The 24,014-nt window shown below is 42.3% G+C and overlaps 1 protein-coding gene and 1 non-coding gene across 2 annotated transcripts; both read left to right on the top strand.

Moving 5' to 3' along the window:
* The first annotated feature begins 6,223 nt into the window (after positions 1–6,223).
* alkbh3 (alkB homolog 3, alpha-ketoglutarate dependent dioxygenase) lies at positions 6,224–23,190 on the top strand. Its single transcript, XM_071326635.1, has 10 exons — positions 6,224–6,327; positions 6,729–6,840; positions 7,103–7,206; positions 7,384–7,418; positions 7,545–7,592; positions 7,905–8,008; positions 13,474–13,562; positions 13,981–14,190; positions 17,152–17,250; positions 22,382–23,190. The coding sequence occupies exons 2-10, from the start codon at positions 6,765–6,767 to the stop codon at positions 22,496–22,498; spliced, it is 882 nt and encodes a 293-aa protein (XP_071182736.1). The 5' UTR covers positions 6,224–6,327; positions 6,729–6,764; the 3' UTR covers positions 22,499–23,190.
* Positions 16,655–16,709, top strand: LOC139531171 (U7 small nuclear RNA). The gene has a single exon (XR_011666277.1). It is a non-coding gene; the product is annotated as a U7 small nuclear RNA (small nuclear RNA).
* Positions 23,191–24,014: the final 824 nt, after the last annotated feature.

The following is a 24,014-nucleotide window of genomic DNA, read 5'->3' on the forward strand; positions in this document are numbered from 1 at the left end:
GTTGCAACACTCACTACCGAGTTCCAAACTGCCCCTGGAAGCAACATCAGCACAATAACTGTTCATCGGGAGCTTCATGAAATGTGTCTCCATGGCCTAGCAGCTGCACACAAGCCTAAGATCACCACGCGCAATGCCAAGCATCGGCTGGAGTGGTGTAAAGCTCACTGCCATTGTACTCTGGAGCAGTGTAAATGCGTTCTCTGGAGTAATGAATCACGCTTCATCATCTGGCAGTCCGACAGACAAATTTGGGTTTGGCAGGTTGCAGGAGAACACTACCTGCCCGAATGCATAGTGGCAACTGTAAAGTTTGGTGGAGGAAGAATAATGGTCTGGTGCTGTTTTTCATGGTTCGGGCTAGGCCCCTTATTTCCAGTGAAGGGAAATCTTAACACTACAGCATACAATGATTTTCTAGATGATTCTGTGCTTCCAACTTTGTGGAAACAGTTTGGCGAAGGCCTTTTCCTGTTTCAGCATGACAATGCCCATGTGCACAAAGTGAGGTCCATACAGAAACGGTTTGTCGAGATCGGTGGGGAAGAACATGACTGGCCTGCACAGGGCCCTGACTTCCACCCCATCTAACACCTTTGGGATAATGCTCTTGTGGCTGAATGGAAGCAAGTCCTCGCTGCAATGTTTCAACATCTAGTGGAAAGCTGTCAAAGCAGCAAAGGGTGGACCAACTCCATATTAATGCCTATGATTTTGGAATGAGATATTCAATGAGCAGGTGTCCACATACTTTTGGTCATGTAGTGTATGTTACGGTCGTGTGAATAGTGATGGAAATGGCATCTTCCATGGATCTAATGGAGCTGTAGGCAAATTGGAGTGGGTCCAGTGTGCCTGGCATGCTGGCCTTGATTGAAGCGAGATGTGGCAATAGTCATTTGGGTATGTCACTTTATTTTTCTTGGGCACTGGGACGGTGGTGGTCTCCTTAAAGCAGGTGGGGACTACAGCCTGGGAGAGGGACAGGTTGAATATGTCCGAGAAGATGCCTGCCAGGTGGTCAGCAAACACTCTGAGGACGCAGCCAGGGATGCCATCTGGGTGGGTCCCTCACGTCAGCCTCGGAGAGCGAATGCACCTGGTCTTCTGGAGCAGCGAGAGCCTTCCTGAATGGCTCAGTATTGTCTGCCTCGAAGTGAGCGTAAAATGTGTTAAGCTCGTTTGGGAGGGAGGCTTCGTTGGGCACCGCACAGCTGGATTTTCCTTTATAGACTGTGATAGTCTGTAGTTCTTGCCACATGTAACACAAGTCTGAGTTGTCGAACATAATTTCAAGTTTGAGACTGTTTTGTCTTGTTGTGCCCCTAATGGTTTTGTGGAGTTCGTACCTGCTTGCCTTGTATGCGTCGTGCGGCACGAGTCATCGAGGTTAGTTCTGCTGACATTGAATGCTGCAGTACGGGCTCTCAGCATTGTATGGATATCTCATATTTATGTATGAACTTCTACAATTCATAGTTTGTTGTTTTTAAGTAATTTAAATGTTAAGCTACAGTATATTGTCCCATGCTCACATTGTGTATTTTACTGATGGTCCCTAACGAGCCCCATATAGATATCCAAAGTGAATCCAAATTTACTATGGCCAGTGTGCACGGCATTACGATCGAGTCATGTGCAGAGAGCTCCAAATGGATGATTACTTGGGTGCTGCCAGCTGTAGGCATGTGGGCAAGATTTAAATGAACCCAATCCAAGGAATACTGTTGTGTACCCTTCATTCCGTGACATACCTTTTTTTCCGAATTCTATTGCAAAGCTCTGTTTAGGACGAGATTACATTTCATGACTAAAATGATCGGATTTACACTTTGTAGTACATTTTGAAGCTAGAATAAATGTTTCTGACTCAGTAATGCCACATAGGCCGTTTTCAACCAGAAAAGTTTTTGTTCCCAACAGAAATTAATGGTAAATAATGTATTGTGTTATCTTGTAGTCACTTTTATTGTAAATAAGAATATAATATGTTTCTAAACACTTCTACATTAATCTGGATGCTACCATGATTACGGATAGTCCTGAATGATTTGTGAATAATAATGAGTGAGAAAGTTATAGATGCACAGATATCATACCCCCAAGACATGCTAACCTCTCACCAATACTGCAGGGGAGGTTACGTGTTAGGATGCTGGGTGTCAAGCAATAGTGGGCCAGGTGCTAAAAATATTTTAGATTGGGACTAGCACTTTGAAAAAGAGTCCGTAGAAGTGGGTTTTAAGAGAAGGCCTGTTTTAAAAGTTCTGAGTGATGGAGTGGCTCTCAGAAGGTCAGAGAGCATTCCATGGGCGAGGGGCAAGGGAGCAGAAGGCTTGGTCCCCCATAGCTCGGAGGAGTGTCTTGGGGACTTGAAGCAGTGCGAAGTGGCTCGCTGCTTGAGATGATGTCGCTGATTTAAATCAAATCAAATTCGATGTAGGTGGAGCAGTTTCCATTCAGGGCTTTAAATACTATCAGGATTTTGAAGTTGATCCTGTAGTTGACCGGTAGCCAGTGAAGTTGGGCCAGGATCGGGGTGATGTGGTCTGGCCAGGACCTAACAGCACTGTTCTGGATTAGTTGGAGCCTCTGTAGTGATTTGGTAGGAATGTCCCCAAACAGCGTATTGATGTAGTTGATCCGAGAGAAGATGAAGTCGTGGATGAGTTTCACTACATCTGGCTGGGAGAGTGATGGTTTGACCCGGGCAATGTTTTTAAGATGGGAAAATGATGTATTACATACACTTAGGTTGGAGTCATTAAAACTCATTTTTCAACCACTCCACAAATTTCTTGTCAACAAACTATAGTTTTGGCAAGTATGTTAAGACATCTACTTTGTGCATGACACAAGTAATCTTTCCAACAATTGTTTACAGACAGATTATTTCACTTATAATTCACTGTATCACAATTTCAGTGGCTCAGAAGTTTACATACACAAAGTTGCCTGTGCCTTTAAACAGCCTGAAAAATTCCAGAAAACGATGTCATGGCTTTAGAAGCTTCTGATAGGCTAATTTACATAATTTGAGTCAATTTGAGGTGTACCTGTGGATGTATTTCAAGGCCTACCTTTAAACTCAGTGCCTCTTTGCTTGACATCATGGGAAAATCAAAAGAAATCAGCCAAGACCTCAGAAAAAAAATTGTAGACCTCCACAAGTCTGGTTCATCCATGGGAGCAATTTTCAAACGCCTGAAGGTACCACGTTCATCTGTACAACAATAGTATGCAAGTATAAACATCATGGGACCACGCAGCCGTCATACCGCACAGGAAAGAGACGCGTTCTGTCTCCTAGAGATGAACGTACTTTGGTGTGAAAAGTGCAAATCAATCACAGAACAACAGCAAAGGACCTTGTGAGGATGCTGGAGGAAACAGGTACAAAAGTATCTATATCCACAGTAAAACGAGTCCTATATCGACATAACTTGAAAGGCCGCTCAGCAAGGAAGAAGCCACTGCTCCAAAACTGCCATAAAAAACCCAGACTACAGTTTGTAACTGCACATGGGGACAACGATCATACTTTTTGGAGAAATGTCCTCTGGTCTGATGAAACAAAAATAGAACTGTTTGGCCATAATGACCATCGTTATGTTTGGAGGAAAAAGGGGGATGCTTGCAAGCCGAAGAACACCATCCCAACCGTGAAGCACAGGGGTGGCAACATCATGTTGTGGGGTGCTTTACTGCAGGAGGGACTGGTGCACTTCACAAAATAGATGGCATCATGAGGCAGGAAAATTATGTGGATATATTGAAGCAACATCTCAAGACATCAGTCAGGAAGTTAAAGCTTGGTCGCAAATGGGTCTTCCAAATGAACAATGACCCCAAGCATACTTCCAAAGTTGTGGCAAAATGGCTTAAGGACATCAAAGTCAAGTTATTGGAGTGGCCATCACAAAGCCCTGACCTCAATCCTATAGAAAATTTGTGGGCAGAACTGAAAAAGCATGTGCGAGCAAGGAGGCCTACAAACTCTGTTACACCAGCTCTGTCAGGAGGAATGGACCAAAATTCACCCAACCTATTGTGGGAAGCTTGTGGAAGGCTACCCAAAACGTTTGACCCAAGTTAAACAATTTAAAGGCAATGCTACCAAATACTAATTGAGTGTATGTGAACTTCTGACCCAATGGGAATGTGATGAAAGAAATAAAAGCTAAACTAAATCATTCTCTGCTATTATTCTGACATTTCACATTCTTAACATAAACTGGTGATCCTAACTGACCTAAGACGGGGAATTTTTACTTGGATTAAATGTCAGAAATTGTGAAAAACTGAGTTTAAATGTATTTGGCTAAGGTGTATGTAAACTTCCGACTTCAACTGTATTTGTTTTATGTGGGCATCAAAGAACAGAGAAGGATCAAACTTGACTCCTAGGTTGGAGATGACAGAGGACAGCTGGATGGCCTGGGCGTTGATTTTAGGGCAGATGTTTCCAGCACTGATGACCTCCTCGGGTGTCCCAGTAAGCATAGCCTCAATCTTGCTACTGTTCAACTAGAGGAAGTTCTCTTTCGTCCATGCCCTGATGTCCTCTAGGCAGATGTTTTGCTAGGGCAGAGATGGTGTCCGGTTTGCTGTTAATTTAAACCTGGATATCGTCAACGTAGCAGTGAAAGTTGATGTTATAATCTCTGAGGATTTGCCCGAGAGGGAGCATTGCATGTAAATTAAAAACAAGATAGGCTCCAGGGCTGACCCCTGCGGGGCGCTGCGTGTGACTGATGGTGTCAATTTTTTCTTGAAGAAATCTGAGACACAATTGCACTGCAAAGATGAGGCTGCAGGAGAGCATGAGTTTGCAGGGTTGAAAAGGCGGTTGATGGTATAGAACAGGGTTCTGGAGTTACCTTTGTTACTGTCAATCATGGCAGAGAGGAAGGCTGATCGTGCTGCTTTTAAGGCAGCAGGGTAGCTTGCCTAGTTGTCTTTATGACTCTGATGGGGAAGAGGTTCCCAAAAATGTTTCATTTAAAAGGCTCCTCCAGTAAAATAAGAAACAAGCCAAAAGGATTTGTGGAAAAGTGAAGTTTCCTGACCCAAAAGTATTTCATAAATAAAAAGGGGTGGGGGAATCAACAATTAAATATTCAGTTGACGTTCTGAGCATTTCAATAACCTTGCCGTGACAGATTGGATGTGTTTTTTCCCCACTTTTTATTGCTTTAGTTTAAAACAAATGAGTCAACACTATAATATACAAATGAAATAACGCGTTACACTAAACAATTGGTAGGCAGATGCATTAAATAATATTAATTAAATAAAAACATTGTATGAAAATTAGACAAAGACATTCCTTTCCATTCTGTAAGCTTCCACTACCTACAACATCCAAACAGAAAAAGGAGGTGGGCCAATATTTTTGTGGGGAAAATTCAAATAGACTTTTTATTTTCGCTGCCGAGCTATTGAATTTGATTAGGTCTTTGTACCCGCATAGCTTTCTGGTTACTCAGAGTAAACCTCTGGGTATTCAGGTACCCGAGAGACAATCACATCACTCGGTACCGGTACCCCGTGTATATAGCCAGGTTATAGTTACTCATTGTGTATTTATTCCTTGTGTTATTATTTTTCAATTTTTATACTATTTAAATTTTTGTTTCATCTGAATTATTGGGAAGGGCCCGTAAGTAAGCATTTCACTGTTAGTCTACACCTGTTGTTTACGAAGCATGTCACAAATACAATTTGATCTGATTTGAAGTCAATAAGCTCAGCGAAACCTGAGATCTGAGTGGAGACAGATTGGAGAGACATCTGGGCAGTGCTTGACTTGGGCAGGAGCTCAATGGAGCTGAGTACCGGCACCTAAAACCTTCTACTGCTTGAGCTCCTGATCCTCTTATAGAATATTATCTATAAAGTATAATGAAGCTCCTATACCTAAATATAAACAGTACTGACACCCAAATTGAACACCGGCACATATTTTAGTTCAAGTCAGGCATTCAAGTGGGACATTTCATTATCTGATGGACATATGGACCTTCCTACTGAGCAACAGCCTCGCAATGTCACATTTAGATGGGGAAAAGGTTGATGACATGTGGTTAAATTTGCACTAATATATACATGTGATATTTATGATATAACATTTGTAGCTTGAAATAGATAATAATACTTATTTTGGGACTACACTGTAAAGTTGTTGGACCGTTTAGGATTGCATAACTAAATAGGAACCCTTACATTTTGTTGAAGTTTCAGGGGGATTTTTTTCAAGTAACACAGGATAGAGCTGTCAAATTTGATATGTGGATAGCTAGCTTTTAATTTGTTCTAATCCTGTTGGTAAGTAACAACAAGCAAGAAGATGATATTTAATACCAAAATATGTTGGAGACGTTCATAGTCCATGTACTGATCTAGTGATGCATTTCACTCAAGCTGTAAGTTAGCGCTATAAGTAACGTTAGCAAGCTATGGACTCCAAATGGGTGGCCACCATGCTATTCGCTTAGCTTGCTATCTTGTAACGTCAGCTTGGTGGCTGATAAAATCATGCCATTTATGCTCTGCATTTTTATTATAAATTGTGTTATTGTTACAGAATTCTACATGGCTTTTGAAATGCATTTAAGCACAACCAGCTTGCTAGCTTCAGAGAGAACATGCAGTTTGATGTTATTACACAAAGTTGGCCTCTGGGTGGCAGTATATGCGAACTAAATGTGACTGCTTGTTTCAACCAGTTTCAGACCTCCAATCGTGGTCCTCCTCTAGATGTGATGTCGGATAAACGTCAGCGTGCAAGGGTCCAGGGCTCTTGGGCCAAACCACTGCCCAAACAACCACGTCCAACAGGTTTTCTCTCTGTCATGCAGACTAAATTAGACCAGGGCCCATATTCACAAAGCGATTCAGTATAGGCTGGTCTAGGATCAGTTTTACCTTTCAGATGTTAATGATTAAGAAAGATTATATGGGTGGTGGGGCGGCTCTCCTACTCTGAGACACTTTGTGAAAACAAGTCCAACTCTCCTACTGTAATTTTGAGAAGTTCCATCCATGGTAATATGCATGTTTTTAAATGGTCATATGGAGGCATATACATTTTCTTTGGCAGGAGCAATTCCCAATTCCAGCACTGTCGTGATACCAAGTGCCAATCCACCACCTGCAGGTTGGGGAGTGGGACAGCGGATGTTTGAGTATCAACAGCCTGCTAAGGTAAAAAATAAAATAAAAAGTACTGGACTTTATTGTGTTATTAATAGATCTTTTCCGAGAGAAGTTTTTGATTGAGGTGTCGCCATTGACGACAGATTAAATCAGCCTCGGGCTGACAAGGATCAACTAAAAAGTTTCCCTTTCTTTCTTTCTCTCTCCTTTCTTTCCCTTGCTCAGCCAGTCAGAGATGTCCCTACGGAGAAGGTGATAGAGTGAGTAACTTGATCAAACAGTCATCTTCTCTACTCCGTCATTTAAACAACCCAAATGAAAAATGGTTACGCCTAGTGGAAGTATAACAACAATTCTTTACACATGCACCCTTTCCTGTTCCTCAGAATGGGGGGTGATTATGAGATCAGCCATTGTCCATCAGGAGTGTCAAGGTGAGTTCAAATCTAATGCATAAGGAGGTCCAATAGACATTGGATCAACCATATAAATGACAACAGGGTCCTGTTCATTAGGGGAACACCGTAGCAAAATGTTTCACAATGGAAAATTAAATTGTGCTTTTCTTTCTTAATTTTTTTCTTTTTGGGGTGGGGGGGGGAAAGTTCAGATAATACCTCTCCATTTCAAACTGTTTCCTTCCATTTGTGTCTACTGAACACAACCCAGAATCTCTGTCAGCTACTGCCTTCCACCCACTTAACCAGTCTGCTTCCCCATTCAACAATTCTCTACCCCCCCCTCAGACTGAGGCTGATCCATGGGTTCCTACCACCAGAGGAGGCTGACTGGGCCTTCAGTAAACTGCTAGCAGAGCTGCCTTGGTCTCAAAAGACTAACTACAGACAGGGTAGGTCGATAATCATGTCTCCAAGGATAGACCACAGAGCAATACTGTACACACAGCCTATAGACGTGAGCAAACTGAAAACATTTTTTTATGGGTGCCATGTTGGCATTGGAAGTTTCTCCCAATTAGAATGTTATTGTCATGGAACGTTTGGTACCAATGTAAGATCGACCATCCCTGTACAGCTGACCCGGGATTCAATCTCAACAACAATTCCTATTCTCAAGCTAACATGCTAATCATTGCCCTACCAAAACCATAGCTATCTACATAGCCTCCTTTACCCACCGTTCCTTCCCATTTTGACCACATGACGGAAGGACTGGATCAGGACAAGTCTTCTCCAACCATAGGTCACGGAAGGAAAAGAGACAAGGAAAGATCATTTAAGTGGAATTGGAACCCAGCCTTGAATGAAGTTGCATCAGATTTCCCATTGGTCTCTCTGTTGGATTGAATCCAGCCACGTTCCATCATTGAGCAAGACACAGTAGCAGACGACAACAACACGAAGGAGGCGCATGACTCAAAACCATTAAGCCCAACAAGCATATGTAGGAAGAACATGGCCCAGCCGCTGCCCCTCACATTGTGTCAACACGAGTCAATTGTGACATCTAGATTCAAGAGGAAATAGAGGAGGGGGTGCTACTGCTACACACACACACACACTCTATATGCACACACATACTACACACATACACCCACTCCTCTTTATAGCCTTGCTGCACATTGACTCACTTTTTCCTACTCAAGCAAGACTCTAAATAGGCTCTACATGACTAAAGTTGTGTTCCAAATAGCGCCCTATTCACTAAAGAGTGCACTACTTTTGACCAGAGCCTTAAAGTGGCGTGTATTCATGGATGCCAATAATCCAAAGCCTGGCAGATGGCGATATTGATCTGGTATTGATGGTTTTGTCTTACCATCCAAACACATTGTATGCAGCTGGCAATACATTCGTATCCTAAAACATTCTCCATTCAGGCTGCCAAGGTGTTGATTTCCTCCTTAACTAGAGTTAATGGCGAGAAGAATTTGGAAAATATGCATACTTTCTTTATGAAACACAATTTTCCGCCACCTTGCTAGTGGCTAATGCTACATCCCGATGTTGCGCCCTGTGTACAGCCAGGGGTGAACAACGGACTGCTGCAACTTGATTGGCTGAACGCGATAAGCAACATCCGGGACTAGCATTCCTAGGCATTAGCCACTTTAGCATGGTGGTGGAAAATTGTGTTTCATAAAGAAAGTTATGCATATTTTCCCTGTTTGTTAACTGCCTTCTCGCTATTAAATCTAGTTAAGGAGGAAATGTTTTAGGTACGAATTGGTTCACGGGGATACGAGTTTATTGCCGGCAGAAATACAATGATTTTGGATGGTAAGATGGAAATGACTCTATTGCCATCTGCAAGCCTTTTTGCTAGGATGCCAAGGGAAGCCAGGCTTTCCCCCAAATTTTACCAAGAAAGAATGTATAAAATAATTTATTAAGTCGCTCTGTGTTTCATAATTGTTCTTTAATTCGCAAGTGGCTGAATGCATCTCACCGGAGAAAACATCAGTGAGCGAAACGGCGCCCCTCTGTCTCAGTATGTGTAGTCCATCTATCTGATGCTGTCTGGTCAAAAAGAGTATGACATTGTTGCTGCCCAAAGCTTTAAATTCAATAGCAATGGAAGCCAGTGAGCATTTGGCCTCCCTTGATAAAAAAATATATAAATATAAAAGAAAAGCCAATCAGCGTTGAGCTGAATTGAGTGAGCTCCAAACTGAGTGCACCAAAAGAAAGTGTCAAGGGAAGCCAGTTCGGATTTGGCTTCACACCAATCACATCAAAAGCAAAACGTCATTGACAGAAACAATGTGAATTGTTGCATCTCGTTGTGTCGTCCTCCGGTGGCTAGCTAGCTAGCTAAAATCGGTACTTTCGTAAATTAGCCGTGGATGGAGATAGGGATTTGGACTTGTGGACTTGGTGTACCGGCCAATGATTGTAACGGCAATTTTGATCCAACCTTAAATTCATACATTGTGCCCCTACCCTGAGAGGATGGAAGTTCAATATGTAGCTAGATGTACATTGTAGGCTTACATTAACTAGCTGGCTCATCGTTACCGATGAAAGTAAGCAAGCCTTTTAGCCAGGTAGCGTAGTCTAGGACAACAAAAACAAAACGCGCGTAGGCTACTCTATACGGAGTCATAGACCGTTTTGCTAACTTGAAACAAAGGACGATGGCATTGGCATTCCTCAGTCTACAAGTAGGGTGACATGTTTTTTTCTACTTGAATGCATACATACACACACACACGCATGCACACAGATTTAATTTGAAATCAGTGTTATGGACAGCCACATGATAATTAGCTTAAGTTGATTGGACAAAATTTGTTTATGATATCTTTAAGTTGTCACGGTATTAGACTAAGCATAGGTGATTTGATGATGTTGAAATGGTGAGGGAATGATGTTGGCGGCAGAAGCTCCTGTTTTTTTGTGACTTGCAGTAATTCTGCAATGGTTCTAAATCAATAGTTGTTTAGTAGTCCGAAAATGTTGGAAACATTAAATTGCTTGACCATGCTGTAGGTCATGTAACTGTTTGTTACATTCAATATTTGCTTTGTGGACTTCACCGGATAGATGTTGCTCTCAGGTTTTTTGATGAAACAAACATGTGGTTGAATTTATTCTGCCTACTGTGACTGTCTTCTAGTTGTCTCACCCTTATGTAACAATGTTGCTTCCGTCCCGCTCCTCGCCACAGCCTGGGCTTGAACCAGGGACCATTTGCACACATCATTAACTGCCTCCCACGAAGCATCGTTACCTATCGCTCCACAAAGCCGCGGTCCTTGCAGAGCAAGAGAAACAGCTACTTCAAGGACTCAGAGCGAGTAACGTCACCAATTGAAACGCTACTTGGGCGCACTGCTAACTAGTTAGCAACTTTACACCGGTTACACTTATACTGAACAATAATATAAGTGCAACATGTAAAGTTTGGTTTCATGAGCTGAAATAAAAGGTCCCAAAAGCTTATTTCTCAAAAATGTTGTGCACAAATGTGTTTACATCCCTGTTAGTGAGCATTTCTCCTTTGCCAAGATAATCCAACCACCTGACAGGTGTTGCATATCAAGAAGCGGATTGAACAGCATGATCATTACACCGGCGCACCTTGTGCTGGGGACAATAAAAGGCCACTCTAAAATGTGCAATTTTGTCACACAACACAATGCCACAGATGTCTCAAGTTTTGAGGGAGCATGCAATTGGCATGCCCCCTGACCAGTCATGTGAAATCCATAGATTAGGGCCTAATGTATTCATTTTTTTTGTATGAATTGTAACTCAGTAAAATCATTGAAATTGTTGCAAGTTGGATTCATATTTTTGTTCAGCATATATATCACGGTGGTGTATAAACTAACGGGTAATAGAGCAAACAACGCAATTATCACAACACACCGGTTGTAATATGGCTTTTTTCCTGGCTTGGCTTCCCGAATGTTTTTACCCACGCACTGCTACTGGACCCATATGGGCCCTGGTCAAAAGTAGTGCACTGTGAACGGAATAGGGTGCCGTTTGGGTTGCAGCCCATGACTGACTAGAGTTTTGTTTATCCTTGTCCTGATATCATCTTTTTTATGGGTACAGTGAAAGGTTTTGTTTTTAGCTATAATAAATGAAGTCATGTCTAAATATTTGCTTTGGGCCTAATGTATGAACTGTGAAGTCTCAACTCGAGGACCAGTGGGACAACGTTTTGGCTTTGTGACTGTTTTCTTTTACGAAATGCCCAAATGGAGCTCTGTGAGAAATGTATTAGTGCTTGCTTCCATAGAAAAGAGCGATGGAGCAAGGTTTTATAAAGATGACCTGGGAACTGCAGGTTTGCCACATTTGGGGTGACTGTTTCATGGCACAAAATAGTTTATCTTTTGCACCATGAAAATGTCGCCCTTGGAGTGAAACAAAGCAGTGGAAGGCACTTAGAACAATGACCACTACTTAGCCCACACACTGCCAAATATGGATGCAAATTATGTTTTTTGGTAATTTCTCAAGAAATCAAGTACAACTTATGATTAAATGCTCTCTATATATATATATGATACTATATATATATATATACACACACACACACACACACACACACACAGTATCAGTCAAAAGTTACTACTCATTCAAGATTTTTTCTTTATTTGGACTATTTTCTACATTGTAGAATAATAGTGAAGACATCAAAACGATGAAACAACATATGGAATCATGTAGTAACCAAAAAAGTGTTAAACAAATCAAAATATATTTTATTTACCCTTTGGCTTGATGACAGCTTTGCACACTTGGCATTCTCTCAACCAGCTTCACGAGGAATGCTTTTCCAACAGTCGTGAAGGAGTTCCCACGTATGCTGAGCACTTGTTGGCTGCTTTTCCTTCACTCTGTGGTCCAACTCATCCCAAACCATCTCAGTTGTTGAGGTCGGGTGATTGTGGAGTCTACGTCAAATAACCCTTACACAGCCTGGAGGTGTTTTTGGGGTCATTGTCCTGTTGAAAAACAATGATAGTCCCACTAAGCGCAAACCAGATGGGATGGTGTATCACTGCAGAATGCTGTGGTAGCCATGATGGTTAAGTGTGGCTTGAATTCTAAATAAATCACTGACAGTGTCACCAGCAAACAACCCCAAAACCATCACACCACCTCCTCCATGCTTCACTTTGGGAAACACACATGCAGAGATCATCCGTTCATCTACTCTGCATCTCACAAAGACATGGCGGTTGGAACCAAAAATCTCAAATTTGGACTCACCAGACCAAAGGAGAGATTTCCACCTGTCTAATGTCCATTGCTCGTGTTTCTTGCCCCAAGCAAGTCTCTTCTTATTATTGGTGTCCTTTAGTAGTGGTTTCTTTGCAGCAATTTGACCATGAAGGCCTGATTCACGCGTTCTCCTCTGAACAGTTGATTTTGAAATGTGTCTATTACTTGAACTATGTGAAGCATATATTTGGGCTGTAATCTAAGATGCAGTTAACTCTGCTGCATAGGATAAGTTCATTAGAGGTAACTCTGGGTCTTCCTTTCCTGTGGCGGTCCTCATGAGAGAGAGTTTCATCATAGCTCTTTATGTTTTTTTGCGACTGCGCTTGAAGAAAAGTTCAAATTTTCCACATTGACTGACCTTAATATCTTAAACTAATGATGGACTGTCGTTTCTCTTTGCTTATTTGAGCTGTTCTTGCCATAATATAGACCTGGTCATTTACCACATAGGTCTTCTGTCTTCTTGTCACAACACAACTGATTGGCTTAAATGCATTAAGAAGGAAAGAAATTCCACATGTACAGAAAATGTGCTTCTATCACTAGGGTCTATTCAAGAACACAGGTTATTCATGCAGTGTAACTGTATTGTCACTGTGTTGTATAGGTGAGGCCTATGAGGAGCCCAGGTTAACCTGCTGGTATGGAGAACTGCCATACACATACGCCCACTCTACTCTGGAGGCCAACGCACAGGTATGGTATATCTGCACCTGTTGCTGCATGACGGTAAAAGTGGAGCTGAATTGAATGAGCGTTGTGCCTGCTTGTAAAAGAGATTTGACCATTTCCTCATGTGTTTCCCCTTTACCTCAACCACTTTTGCTCTTGACCATTTCTCTCGGACTCTTGCGTTCGCTCTACCTCACTCTTCTTGTTCCTCCTTTTACTCTCCTCCTCTGCCAATGTGTACACTAGTACTGCTCACACAACAGCAGCTTATCTATATACTTATTCCCTATCCCCTACTACCTCCCTAAGAAATGCTAAGCATATAAATAATCAGTGAACATGGTGAAACACTGTTAAAAGAAAAGAGCACTATTAACATCTAACATGAGCCGCGGTGCATAACCTCTTTCTCCCTCTTCGCCCTTCTCGCCCTCTCTCTCAGTGGCACCCGCTGCTGGTCACCCTGCGCTGCGCCGTAGAGAAGGCGAGTGGCCACCGTTTCAACTCGCTGATGTGTAACCTGTATAGGAACTGCAAAGACAGCATCGGCTGGCACAGTGACGATGAGGTCGCGCTGGGCACCCGGCCCACCATCGCCTCCCTCAGCCTGGGAGACATAAGGGTGTTCAGCCTCCGCAAGCAGCCTGCACCGGTAAGACTGGGATCATGGGGGAGAGGGAGATAGAGATGAGAGACAGGGGATATAAGGTCCACCATCGCCTCACTCAGCCTGGGAGACATGAGGGTGGGGGGAGAGGGAGGGAAGGGAGAGACAGGGGATATAAGGCCCACCATCGCCTCACTCAGCCTGGGAGACATGAGGGTGGGGGGAGAGGGAGGGAAGGGAGAGACAGGGGATATAAGGCCCACCATTGCCTCCCTCAGCCTGGTGGACATGAGTGTTCAGCCTCCACAAGCAGTCAACGCCTGTTAGACTGGAGGAGAGATGGAGGGACGGGTTACAATCGTGTAGGGATGAGGTTTCGCTCTGTTTGGAGTACCCCCGAAATACCTCATATGTTGATTTTACCAGTAGGCCTATGTTCCTATGGGTCTTCCCAAGTACCCCCTATGGAAATGGAAAGTACTCACAGGGGTTAACGTATGAGCAGTGATTTTTCTGCCATTTCCATCCTTGGGCAGGCTGCCCAAGTCTTTTTTTCGGGTTGCCTTAGTCCAAACAGTGTCAAAAAAGAAAACATTTGTATTTATTTATTTTTGTGGGGGATGGAAAAACGCTTTCAGTGTAAACTTAAACGATTAAAAATAGATATAAATTATCTATAAAAGATAATGAACCTATATATATTTTTTAAGTAATATAATCTTTGAGAACTCACAATTACCAAAATAAAAACTAGACAGTCACAGAGAACAAAAAATGCCCTAAACTATTTAGCAGTATTCATTTTATGTTTGAGCAAAATAACATGCTATTAGCCATAGCAAATGCATAGCTTTAAATGTAAGATGTGTAGAATTGCAGGAAATTAGCTTTAAACTGCAAAAATCTTTTCTGCTTCATGGAGAAATGTGTAGAATTGCAGGAAATTGCCATAAACATGCACAAATGTCTCTACACCACCATGATGGGTGCCTCTAAAATGGTCTCAAAAATGTTTTGCTGTGCAAACCACGCTCATTGCTACGCCCACCACCCATGCCCTGTTTTGAACCAGGAAGAAACCTCTGTGATAGTAGTTTGCCATAGATTACTTTGGCCTAAATCTGGGCAGTTAGCCATAGTCTTGTTCATACAATGTTATTACCCAAATGAAAAAAATACTACAGTTTACTATATAATACTACAGTTTTAGTGTAATATTATTAGTGGTGTAAAGCACATAAGTAAAAATACTTTAAAGTACTGCTTAAGTCGTTTTTTTAGGGTATCTGTACTTTAATATTTATATTTGACTACTTTTACTTCATTAATTCCTAAATAAATAATGTACTTTTTACTCCATACATTTTCCCTGACACCCAAAAGTACTCGTTACGTTTTGAATGCTTAGCAGGACAGGAAAATGGTCTAATTCACACACTTATCAAGAGAATATCCCTGGTCATCCCAACTGATGATCTGGTGGACTCACTAAACACACATGCTTCATTTGTAAATTATGTCTGAGTGTTACATGCTGACCATACGCGAGCGTTGCAAAATACATTTACGCATACATGTTATTCAATCATTGCACTCCCACTGCTCGTGCGCCTCAGCGAGCGTCTGCGTGGCCAGGCACTGATGTGTAACCTGTAAATTTGGTTGCCAACCGCCATATAAAGTCCAAAGAAGAAAAAGAAGCCTGAAGGAAGGAGGAGAGATGACGAGAAACTAATTCGGTTTCCCGTTTTATCTGTGGATTAATTGTCGGAGTAGAGGACCTTGTTCATTTCAGGTCAAATAACAACCCAATGTTTATATAACAGGAGAAATTAGCTAGCAACAGCAAGCTAGCTAGCTGAATTGCCATAAATGTTTATTGCTTTTTGACCTGTCCCCAAATTAGTATAATTGGTTCAAAGTTTTTGATATTTCAACCTGTGTGTTCTGATCGCTTCTGGTGTGGGTGAAGAAAATCAACGTGCACGCGATGGTGCACGAGGGCGCACGTCTGGTTTGGTCAGCATGTTAGTGTGCCACTAGCTGTCCGTAAATTCACATTTAAAAAAGTAAATGGTGCCGTCTTGTTTGCTTAATATAGGTAATTTGAAAGATTTATACTTTTACTTTTGATACTTAAGTATATTTTAGCAATTACATTTACTTTTTGTACTTAAGTATAATTAAAACCAAATACTTTTACTTACTCAAGTAGTATTTTACTGGGTGACTTTTACTTGAGTACATTTTCTGTTAAGTTATCTTTACTTTTACTCAAGTATGATGTACTTGAGTAATGTCCGCAAATCACGACCCTTTTTGAACTATAGTAAATACTACAGTATTTAATTTGCATATAAGGTACCCTGCCCATTCCCCTCCCGCATATCCCAATTTGTGCCACCCATAATTGAGAAACCAACATGCCAAGTATAGACCATATATTGTGTTCCCTACAAGTTATAGTAAAGAACAGACGCTCAGACCCCAGTCCTACCTACAAGTTATGAAACATTTGCTCTTTTACTATTTCTCCAGGAGGTTTCCTCAAGGAGAAAGCCTGCACTTCAATGTCAAAGATAATAAAACAAGAACACTATAGTAAATACTACAGTATACTACAATCCGCTACAATCCGTAAAAGCACTACATTAATTACTTTAGTATATAATACAGTTTTCTTTTACTACAGTATTTACAATATAGTTAACTGTAAATACTACAGAATACTAACAGTATTAACTGTAGTATTTTTGCGGACTTAAGTCTTTAGCCCGCAAAGACAATACAGTTAATACTGTTAGTATTTACTGTAGTATACCGTTTTTCATGTGGGTACATCCGTGTTTATACTCAGCTACTTTCTAACTAGGTGGTAACACTCATCCATCATAATGTAGATGAACTGTGCTAGTTGTGTAAGTATACAGAGGTGATATGTGGTGTTAGTTTTGTACCCTAGACTCAGTATGTGTGTGTATACATTTGTGTACTCGTGTGTGTCAGGAGGAGGACGGGGACTACACGTATGTGGAGAGGCTGCGGATCCCTCTAACTCACGGCACTCTCCTGATGATGGAAGGAGCCACTCAGGATGACTGGCAGGTAAGCCCGGCTAATCAAATATAGGGACACACCCTAACAACACCATCTACAGGTAACTGCCAAAATAAAGGAAACTAACATAGTGTCTTAATAGAGCGTTGGGCCACCACGAACTGACAGTGTCTGGTACTCTAGTGGAGGGATGTGACACCATTCTACCACGAGAAATTCCATCATTTGGTGTTTTGTTGATGGTGGTGGAAAATGCTGTCTCAGGCGCCGCTCCAGAATCTCCCATAAGTGTTAAATTGGGTTGAGATCTGGTGACTGAGACGGCCATGGCATATGGTTAACATTGTTTTCATGCTCATCAAACCATTGTGACCACTCATGCCCGGTGGATGGGAGCATTGTCATCTTATGTGGGGATAACCATGGTGGACAAAAATAATGGCCTGCCCATCATTTTTATACATGACCCTAAGCATGATGGGATGTAAATTGCTTAAATAACTCAGGAACCACACCTGTGTGAAAGCAACTGCTTTCAATATACTTTGTATCCCTCATTTACTCAAGTGTTTCCATTTGTTTTACTTGTATGTCCCACACAGGATGACTGGCAGGTAGGCAAAGCCAATCAAACACAGGGACACGCCCCAACAACACCAGGTCGTGTTCATTAGGGCACACAATGGAAAACATTTAAAAACAGAAAACAAAAGTGAATGTTTTTTTATTGGATATATACACTGCTCAAAAAAATAAAGGGAACACTTAAACAACACAATGTAACTCCAAGTCAATCACACTTCTGTGAAATCAAACTGTCCACTTAGGAAGCAACACTGATTGACAATAAATTTCACATGCTGTTGTGCAAATGGAATAGACAAAAGGTGGAAATTATAGGCAATTAGCAAGACACCCCCAATAAAGGAGTGATACCTCTGGCGAGGCTACCTCTAGTGATACCTCTAGTCAGGCTACCTCTGGCGAGCACATGGAGGGCTGTGTGGCCCCACAAAGAAATGCCACCCCACACCATGACTGACCCACCGCCAAACCGGTCATGCTGGAGGATGTTGCAGGCAGCAGAACATTCTCCACAGCGTCTCCAGACTCTGTCACATGTGCTCATGTGCTCAGTGTGAACCTGCTTTAATCTGTGAAGAGCACAGGGCGCCAGTGGCGAATTTGCCAATCTTGGTGTTCTCTGTCAAATGCCAAACGTCCTGCACGGTGTTGGGCTGTAAGCACAACCCCCACCTGTGGACGTCGGGCCCTCATACCACCCTCATGGAGTCTGTTTCTGACCATTTGAGCAGACACATGCACATTTGTGGCCTGCTGGAGGTCATTTTGCAGGGCTCTGGCAGTGCTCCTCCTGCTCAAAGGCGGAGGTAGCGGTCCTGCTGCTGGGTTGTTGCCCTCCTACGGCCTCCTCCACGTCTCCTGATGTACTGGCCTGTCTCCTGGTAGCGCCTCCATGCTCTGGACACTACGCTGACAGACACAGCAAACCTTCTTGCCACAGCTCGCATTGATGTGCCATCCTGGATGAGCTGCACTACCTGAGCCACTTGTGTGGGTTGTAGACTCCATCTCATGCTACCACTAGAGTGAGCGCACCGCCAGCATTCAAAAGTGACCAAAACATCAGCCAGGAAGCATAGGAACTGAGAAGTGGTCTGTGGTCACCACCTGCAGAATCACTCCTTTATTGGGGGTGTCTTGCTAATTGCCTATAATTTCCTCCTTTTGTCTATTCCATTTGCACAACAGCATGTGAAATTTATTGTCAATCAGTGTTGCTTCCTAAGTGGACAGTTTGATTTCACAGAAGTGTGATTGACTTGGAGTTACATTGTGTTGTTTAAGTGTTCCCTTTATTTTTTTGAGCAGTGTATATATATATATTACATTTTGTCGACAAGGTACACACATGAATGTAAAAGTGAGTTTATAATTATTAGGGATATTTCTTATTCACAATTTACATTTCACAAATACATATTGGAAATTGAGTTAGCTAGCTATAAAGCTCATGTTCATTCATAGATCATGGTCCCCCAAGAACGATTGACCGAACATGTACACTACCAGTCATAAGTTTGGACACACCTACTCATTAAAGGGTTTTTCTTTATTTTTACCTTTTTCTACATTGTAGAATAATAGTGACGATATCAAAACTATGAAATAACACATGAAATTATGTAGTAACCAAAAAAGTGTTAAACAAATAAAAATATATTTTATATCTGAGATTCTTCAAAGTAGCCACCCTTTGCCTTGATGACAGCTTTGCACACTTGGCATTCTCTCAACCAGCTTAACCTGTAATGCTTTTCCAAAAGTCTTGAAGGAGTTCCCACATATGCTGAGCACTTGTTGGCTGCTTTTCCTTCACTCTGCAGTCCAGCTCATCTCAATTGGATTGAGGTCGGGTGATTTTGGAGGCCAGGTCATCTGATGACGTACTCCATCACTCTCCTTCTTGATCAAATAGCCCTTACACAGCCTGGAGGTGTGTTGGGTCATTGTCCTGTTGAAAACAAATGATAGTCCCACTAAGCGCAAACCAGATGGGATGGCGTATCACTGCAGAATGCTGTGGTAGCCATGCTGGTTAAGTGTGCCTTGAATTCTAAATAAATCACTGACAGTTTCACCAGCAAAGCACCATCACACCTCCTCCTACATGCTTCACGGTGGGAACCACACATGCTGAGATCATCCGTTCACCTACTCTGCATCTCACGAAGACATGGCGGTTGGAACCAAAAATCTCACATTTGGACTCACCAGACCAAAGGAGAGATTTCCACCTGTCTAATGTCCATTGCTCGTGTGTGTTGGCCCAAGCAAGTCTCTTCTTCTTATTGGTGTCCTTTAGTAGTGGTTTCTTTGCAGCAATTCGACCATGAAGGCCTGATTCACACAGTTGATGTTGTGTCTCCTACTTGAACTCTGTGAAGCATTTATTTGGGCTGCAATTTCTGAGTCTGGTAACTCTAATGAACTTATCCTCTGCAGCGGAGGTAACTCTGGGTCTTCCTTTCCTGTGGCGGTCCTCATGAGAGCCAGTTTCATGATAGCGCTTGATGGTTTTTGTGACTTCACTTGAAGAAACTTTCAAAGTTCTGGACATTTATTGACTGACTCATGTCTTAAAGTAATTATGGACTGTCGTTTCTCTTTGCTTATTTGAGCTGTTCTTGCCATAATATGGACTTGGTCTTTAACCAAGTAGGGCTGTCTTCTGTATACCACCCCTACCTTGTCACAACACAACTGATTGGCTTAAGAAGGAAAAAAACTTAACACGGCACACTTGTTAATTGAAATGCATTCCAGGTGACTACCTCATGAAGCTGGCTGAGAGAATGCCAAAAGTCTGCAAAGCTGTCACCAAGGCCAAAGGGTGGCTACTTTGAAGAATATCAAATATAATATATTTTGATTTGATTAACACTTTTTTTTGATTACTACATGATTCCATATGTGTTATTTTATAGTTCATACAATGTAGAAAATAGTAAAAATAAGAGAAACCCTTGAATGAGTAGGTGTCCAAGCTTTTGACTGGTACTGTAGCTTGCCTGTCCCTGGCGCAAAAAGGTAGAGAAACACTGATCTATGCCAAATAGAAGTGTTTTGGTATTCAAAATCATACGTTTTATCGACCTTGCCAGGAACAACAACCCAGTTAGCCGACTGCTAGTGCTAGCCACGTGAGCGTGTTGCTATCAAATCATATGGTATGTCATAACAGGCTTTAGTCCTAGTGGGTTAGGAGTTATCAGACAACAGCAAAGACTTTCTAAAGTAAAGAACATTATGTCTGTCTCTGTCGTTCTGAGCTTTTCTATCAGACAAGGATTTCTTAAGAGAGAGAGAGGGAGAGAGAGAGGGTGTGTTTGTGTCTAGACTACCTCCTTACACTTCCAGTGACCTGAAACGATAGAACAGTGTCTGCAGTTTTATAACCCTAGCCCCCATAACAAACTGCACTTATTTATGACTGTTACGCTTATGCTGTTTTTCTATTATACACAAAGAATGCTGTGTGATGTAAAGTAAGAGAGTTCCCAGACAGATTGACAGCCAGACCGAGGGATTGATAGGGAGCATGAAGAAGGAAAAATGACGTCAGATTTAACGATAGCAATTTATTTGCTCTCAGGGTCCAACGTGTGTGTGAGAGTGTGCACGTGGCTGTGGTCATCTGTGGATATCATAGGTGTATATGTGGATGATTGTGTGTGTTTTCGGGTCGGATCACACTGCCGGACCGTCTGTCTCCGTCACTAGGACGGTAGGAGCCATTTATCCTGTCAGACAGTGGAGTCTTCCAATCCTGCTCGACCCCGTGTTCTCCCGCTCCACAGTCAGTTCCCGTAGTTTCCTGGCCTCGGCACTGGGCCCTAGAGAAGAGCCACTTGAAAGACCCACTCCTTAATTTAAAGAGAAAGAGAGAGAAACGTATTCAGACCAAAAAGGTCAGCTGGGTTTTATGGCAACATCTGACAGGAGTCCCGTCCCAGAGAATTCAGGAAAGTACACATTGGATTGCCGTAGTTAGTCTGGCCCCCACCTTGCCCCCACTTACTCAAGCTGCTTTTCACACAAAACCACCCAGTGCTTAGTTAATTCCCCATCTGTTTGAAACGGACACTAAATATTTAGACTGGGACGTAGATCTTGTTGTGTAACCGCTGCGATAACTCTCCCCCCGTCTAAATCCGGACTGAGCGGTTGTCTTCGCCAAGACTCGTTCCCTGGTGACAGTTTTTAGATATACAACGAACAATGTATCTGATTTTGGTTGAAGTTGGAGGTGAGAAGTGTGACTGTCTGCCAAGTCACTAGTAAGACATTTTGTGTGTGTGTGTATAAGAGAGTGACAGGGAAGTGAGGGAGAGAGAATGAAATAGTCTCCGGTCTCTGATACAAGGCCAAGGAGCAGTAGGACAAAGGACTGATGTTACTGTCTGTCTGTGTTGTATACAGTGTGTGAGCTGTGCATGTGTTTTGTCTCTGGACTTAACTGCGCTATGGGAAGGCTCCTTAAAGTGACGGTGGTTAAAACAGGAAAAACCAACGTAGTGGAGGTACTTGACTAACGCAGTTCAGTGAAGTCTCTCTAATACACAGAACTGTTATATGCTTTTGTTGTCCTCGACAGCATTCAGTGGCCAAAGAGTACCACGACCGAGGGCCTCGTATCAACCTGACCTTCCGCACCATGTACCCAGAGCCTGAGGGACCGAGACCAAGGGCCGGACTACCACCCCAACACTAAACACACTGTCCTTCACAAACACCTTCACACTTAACACTCTGGGTGGGACTGCTATAAAGAGTGGTAATGGAAGATTGTGTGGCGGAGGAGGAGGAAATGACCTCAACCCTTGATGGACATCGTTAAATACACTTTATGGGATAGTGAGGAAGATGAGTGTTGACATCAGGGGAAAATACAAGCTTAAAACCACCAGACAAGATTTGGAAGGAGTTGTCAACGTTTACAGTTATGCTCACTAAATATGTGGAGTAGATTTAGCCTTAAATATATCCCATAACGGATTAGTTTGACAACTATAGTTTGTGTGGACTGGAATCTCGGGGGTCAAGTTCTCTGAAGGCCTTATGAAGTTAAAATATAATTTTGAATAATTTGTCCACATGTATTTATTTGAGAAGGCTAATCAGGAGAAGATGGAGTTTTGGCTTTCTACCTGGTTGCCTTTTCAGTTAATATTTCTTTGGCTTCACATTTAGATTTTGTTTAGTTAGGTATTCTATTTACAATTACAAGTCATAATTTAATACCCCTTGGTTTGTAGCCGTTTGAGAGAACATCCCAGCTATATAAAATGTGAAAGAACAACTAGTGGCCAAGTTGACCAAATATAGCCCTGTTTATTTTGTAACACTAAAGGATGAAGTTGTTGTTTTGAATGTTTGGTAAATAAAAACAGAGCGAGAGAATCATACATTTTTTTTATTGGTCAAATACACATATTTAGCAGATATTATTGCGGGTGTAGTGAAATGTTTAGCTTGCAGACGTTTGAAAAGATCTCTCACTTTCATTATCACCGTGTATAAGGAGGAGAAACACGTTGGTAGTGGTTCTGCCTTCTGTTTGCAACCTTTTTTTTCATGCCATTACATTTCATTTGAAATGCCTTCATTTCATTTTCAGGTATTTTCAAGGCCATTTATAAGGCATTATCAAGGCACATACCCAACAGTGTGCCCTGGAGTAAGCTCGTACCGAGATAATATCTTATTCAACGGCCCGAGTGGTTCCATGGGTATAGCCATCACACCCATCACCTCACCCTCAGCATGTAGAAGTCCCATTTGAGTGCCTGTGAAGTTTTATGTAGAGATAAATTAGCCTCAGTCCTCCTCACACACATCACAGCTTGGACCTGATGCTGAGAGAGTCATGGCCCCACACTAAGGTGATACAGGTAGCTGCCAAAATAAAGGAAACACTCCACACACACACAAAGCGTCTTAATAGGGCGTTGGGCCACCATGAGCCGCGAGAACAGCTTCAATGCGCCTTGGCATACATTCTACAAGTGTCTGGAACTCTATTGGAGGGATGCGACCACTTTCTTCCACAAGAAATTCCATCAATTGGTGTTTTGGTGGTGGAAAACCCTATCTCAGGTGCTGCTCCAGAATCCCCCATAAGTGTTCAATTGGGTTGAAATCTGGTGACTGAGACACACCCTTTAAACCCCCTATGCTCCTTTTGAGACCCCTGTTTCAAAGTCACAGATCTCTTCCACCAATGTTAG

Source organism: Salvelinus alpinus, chromosome 9 (genome assembly GCF_045679555.1).
Source record: "Salvelinus alpinus chromosome 9, SLU_Salpinus.1, whole genome shotgun sequence".
In the NCBI taxonomy this organism is placed as follows: Eukaryota; Metazoa; Chordata; class Actinopteri; order Salmoniformes; family Salmonidae; genus Salvelinus; species Salvelinus alpinus.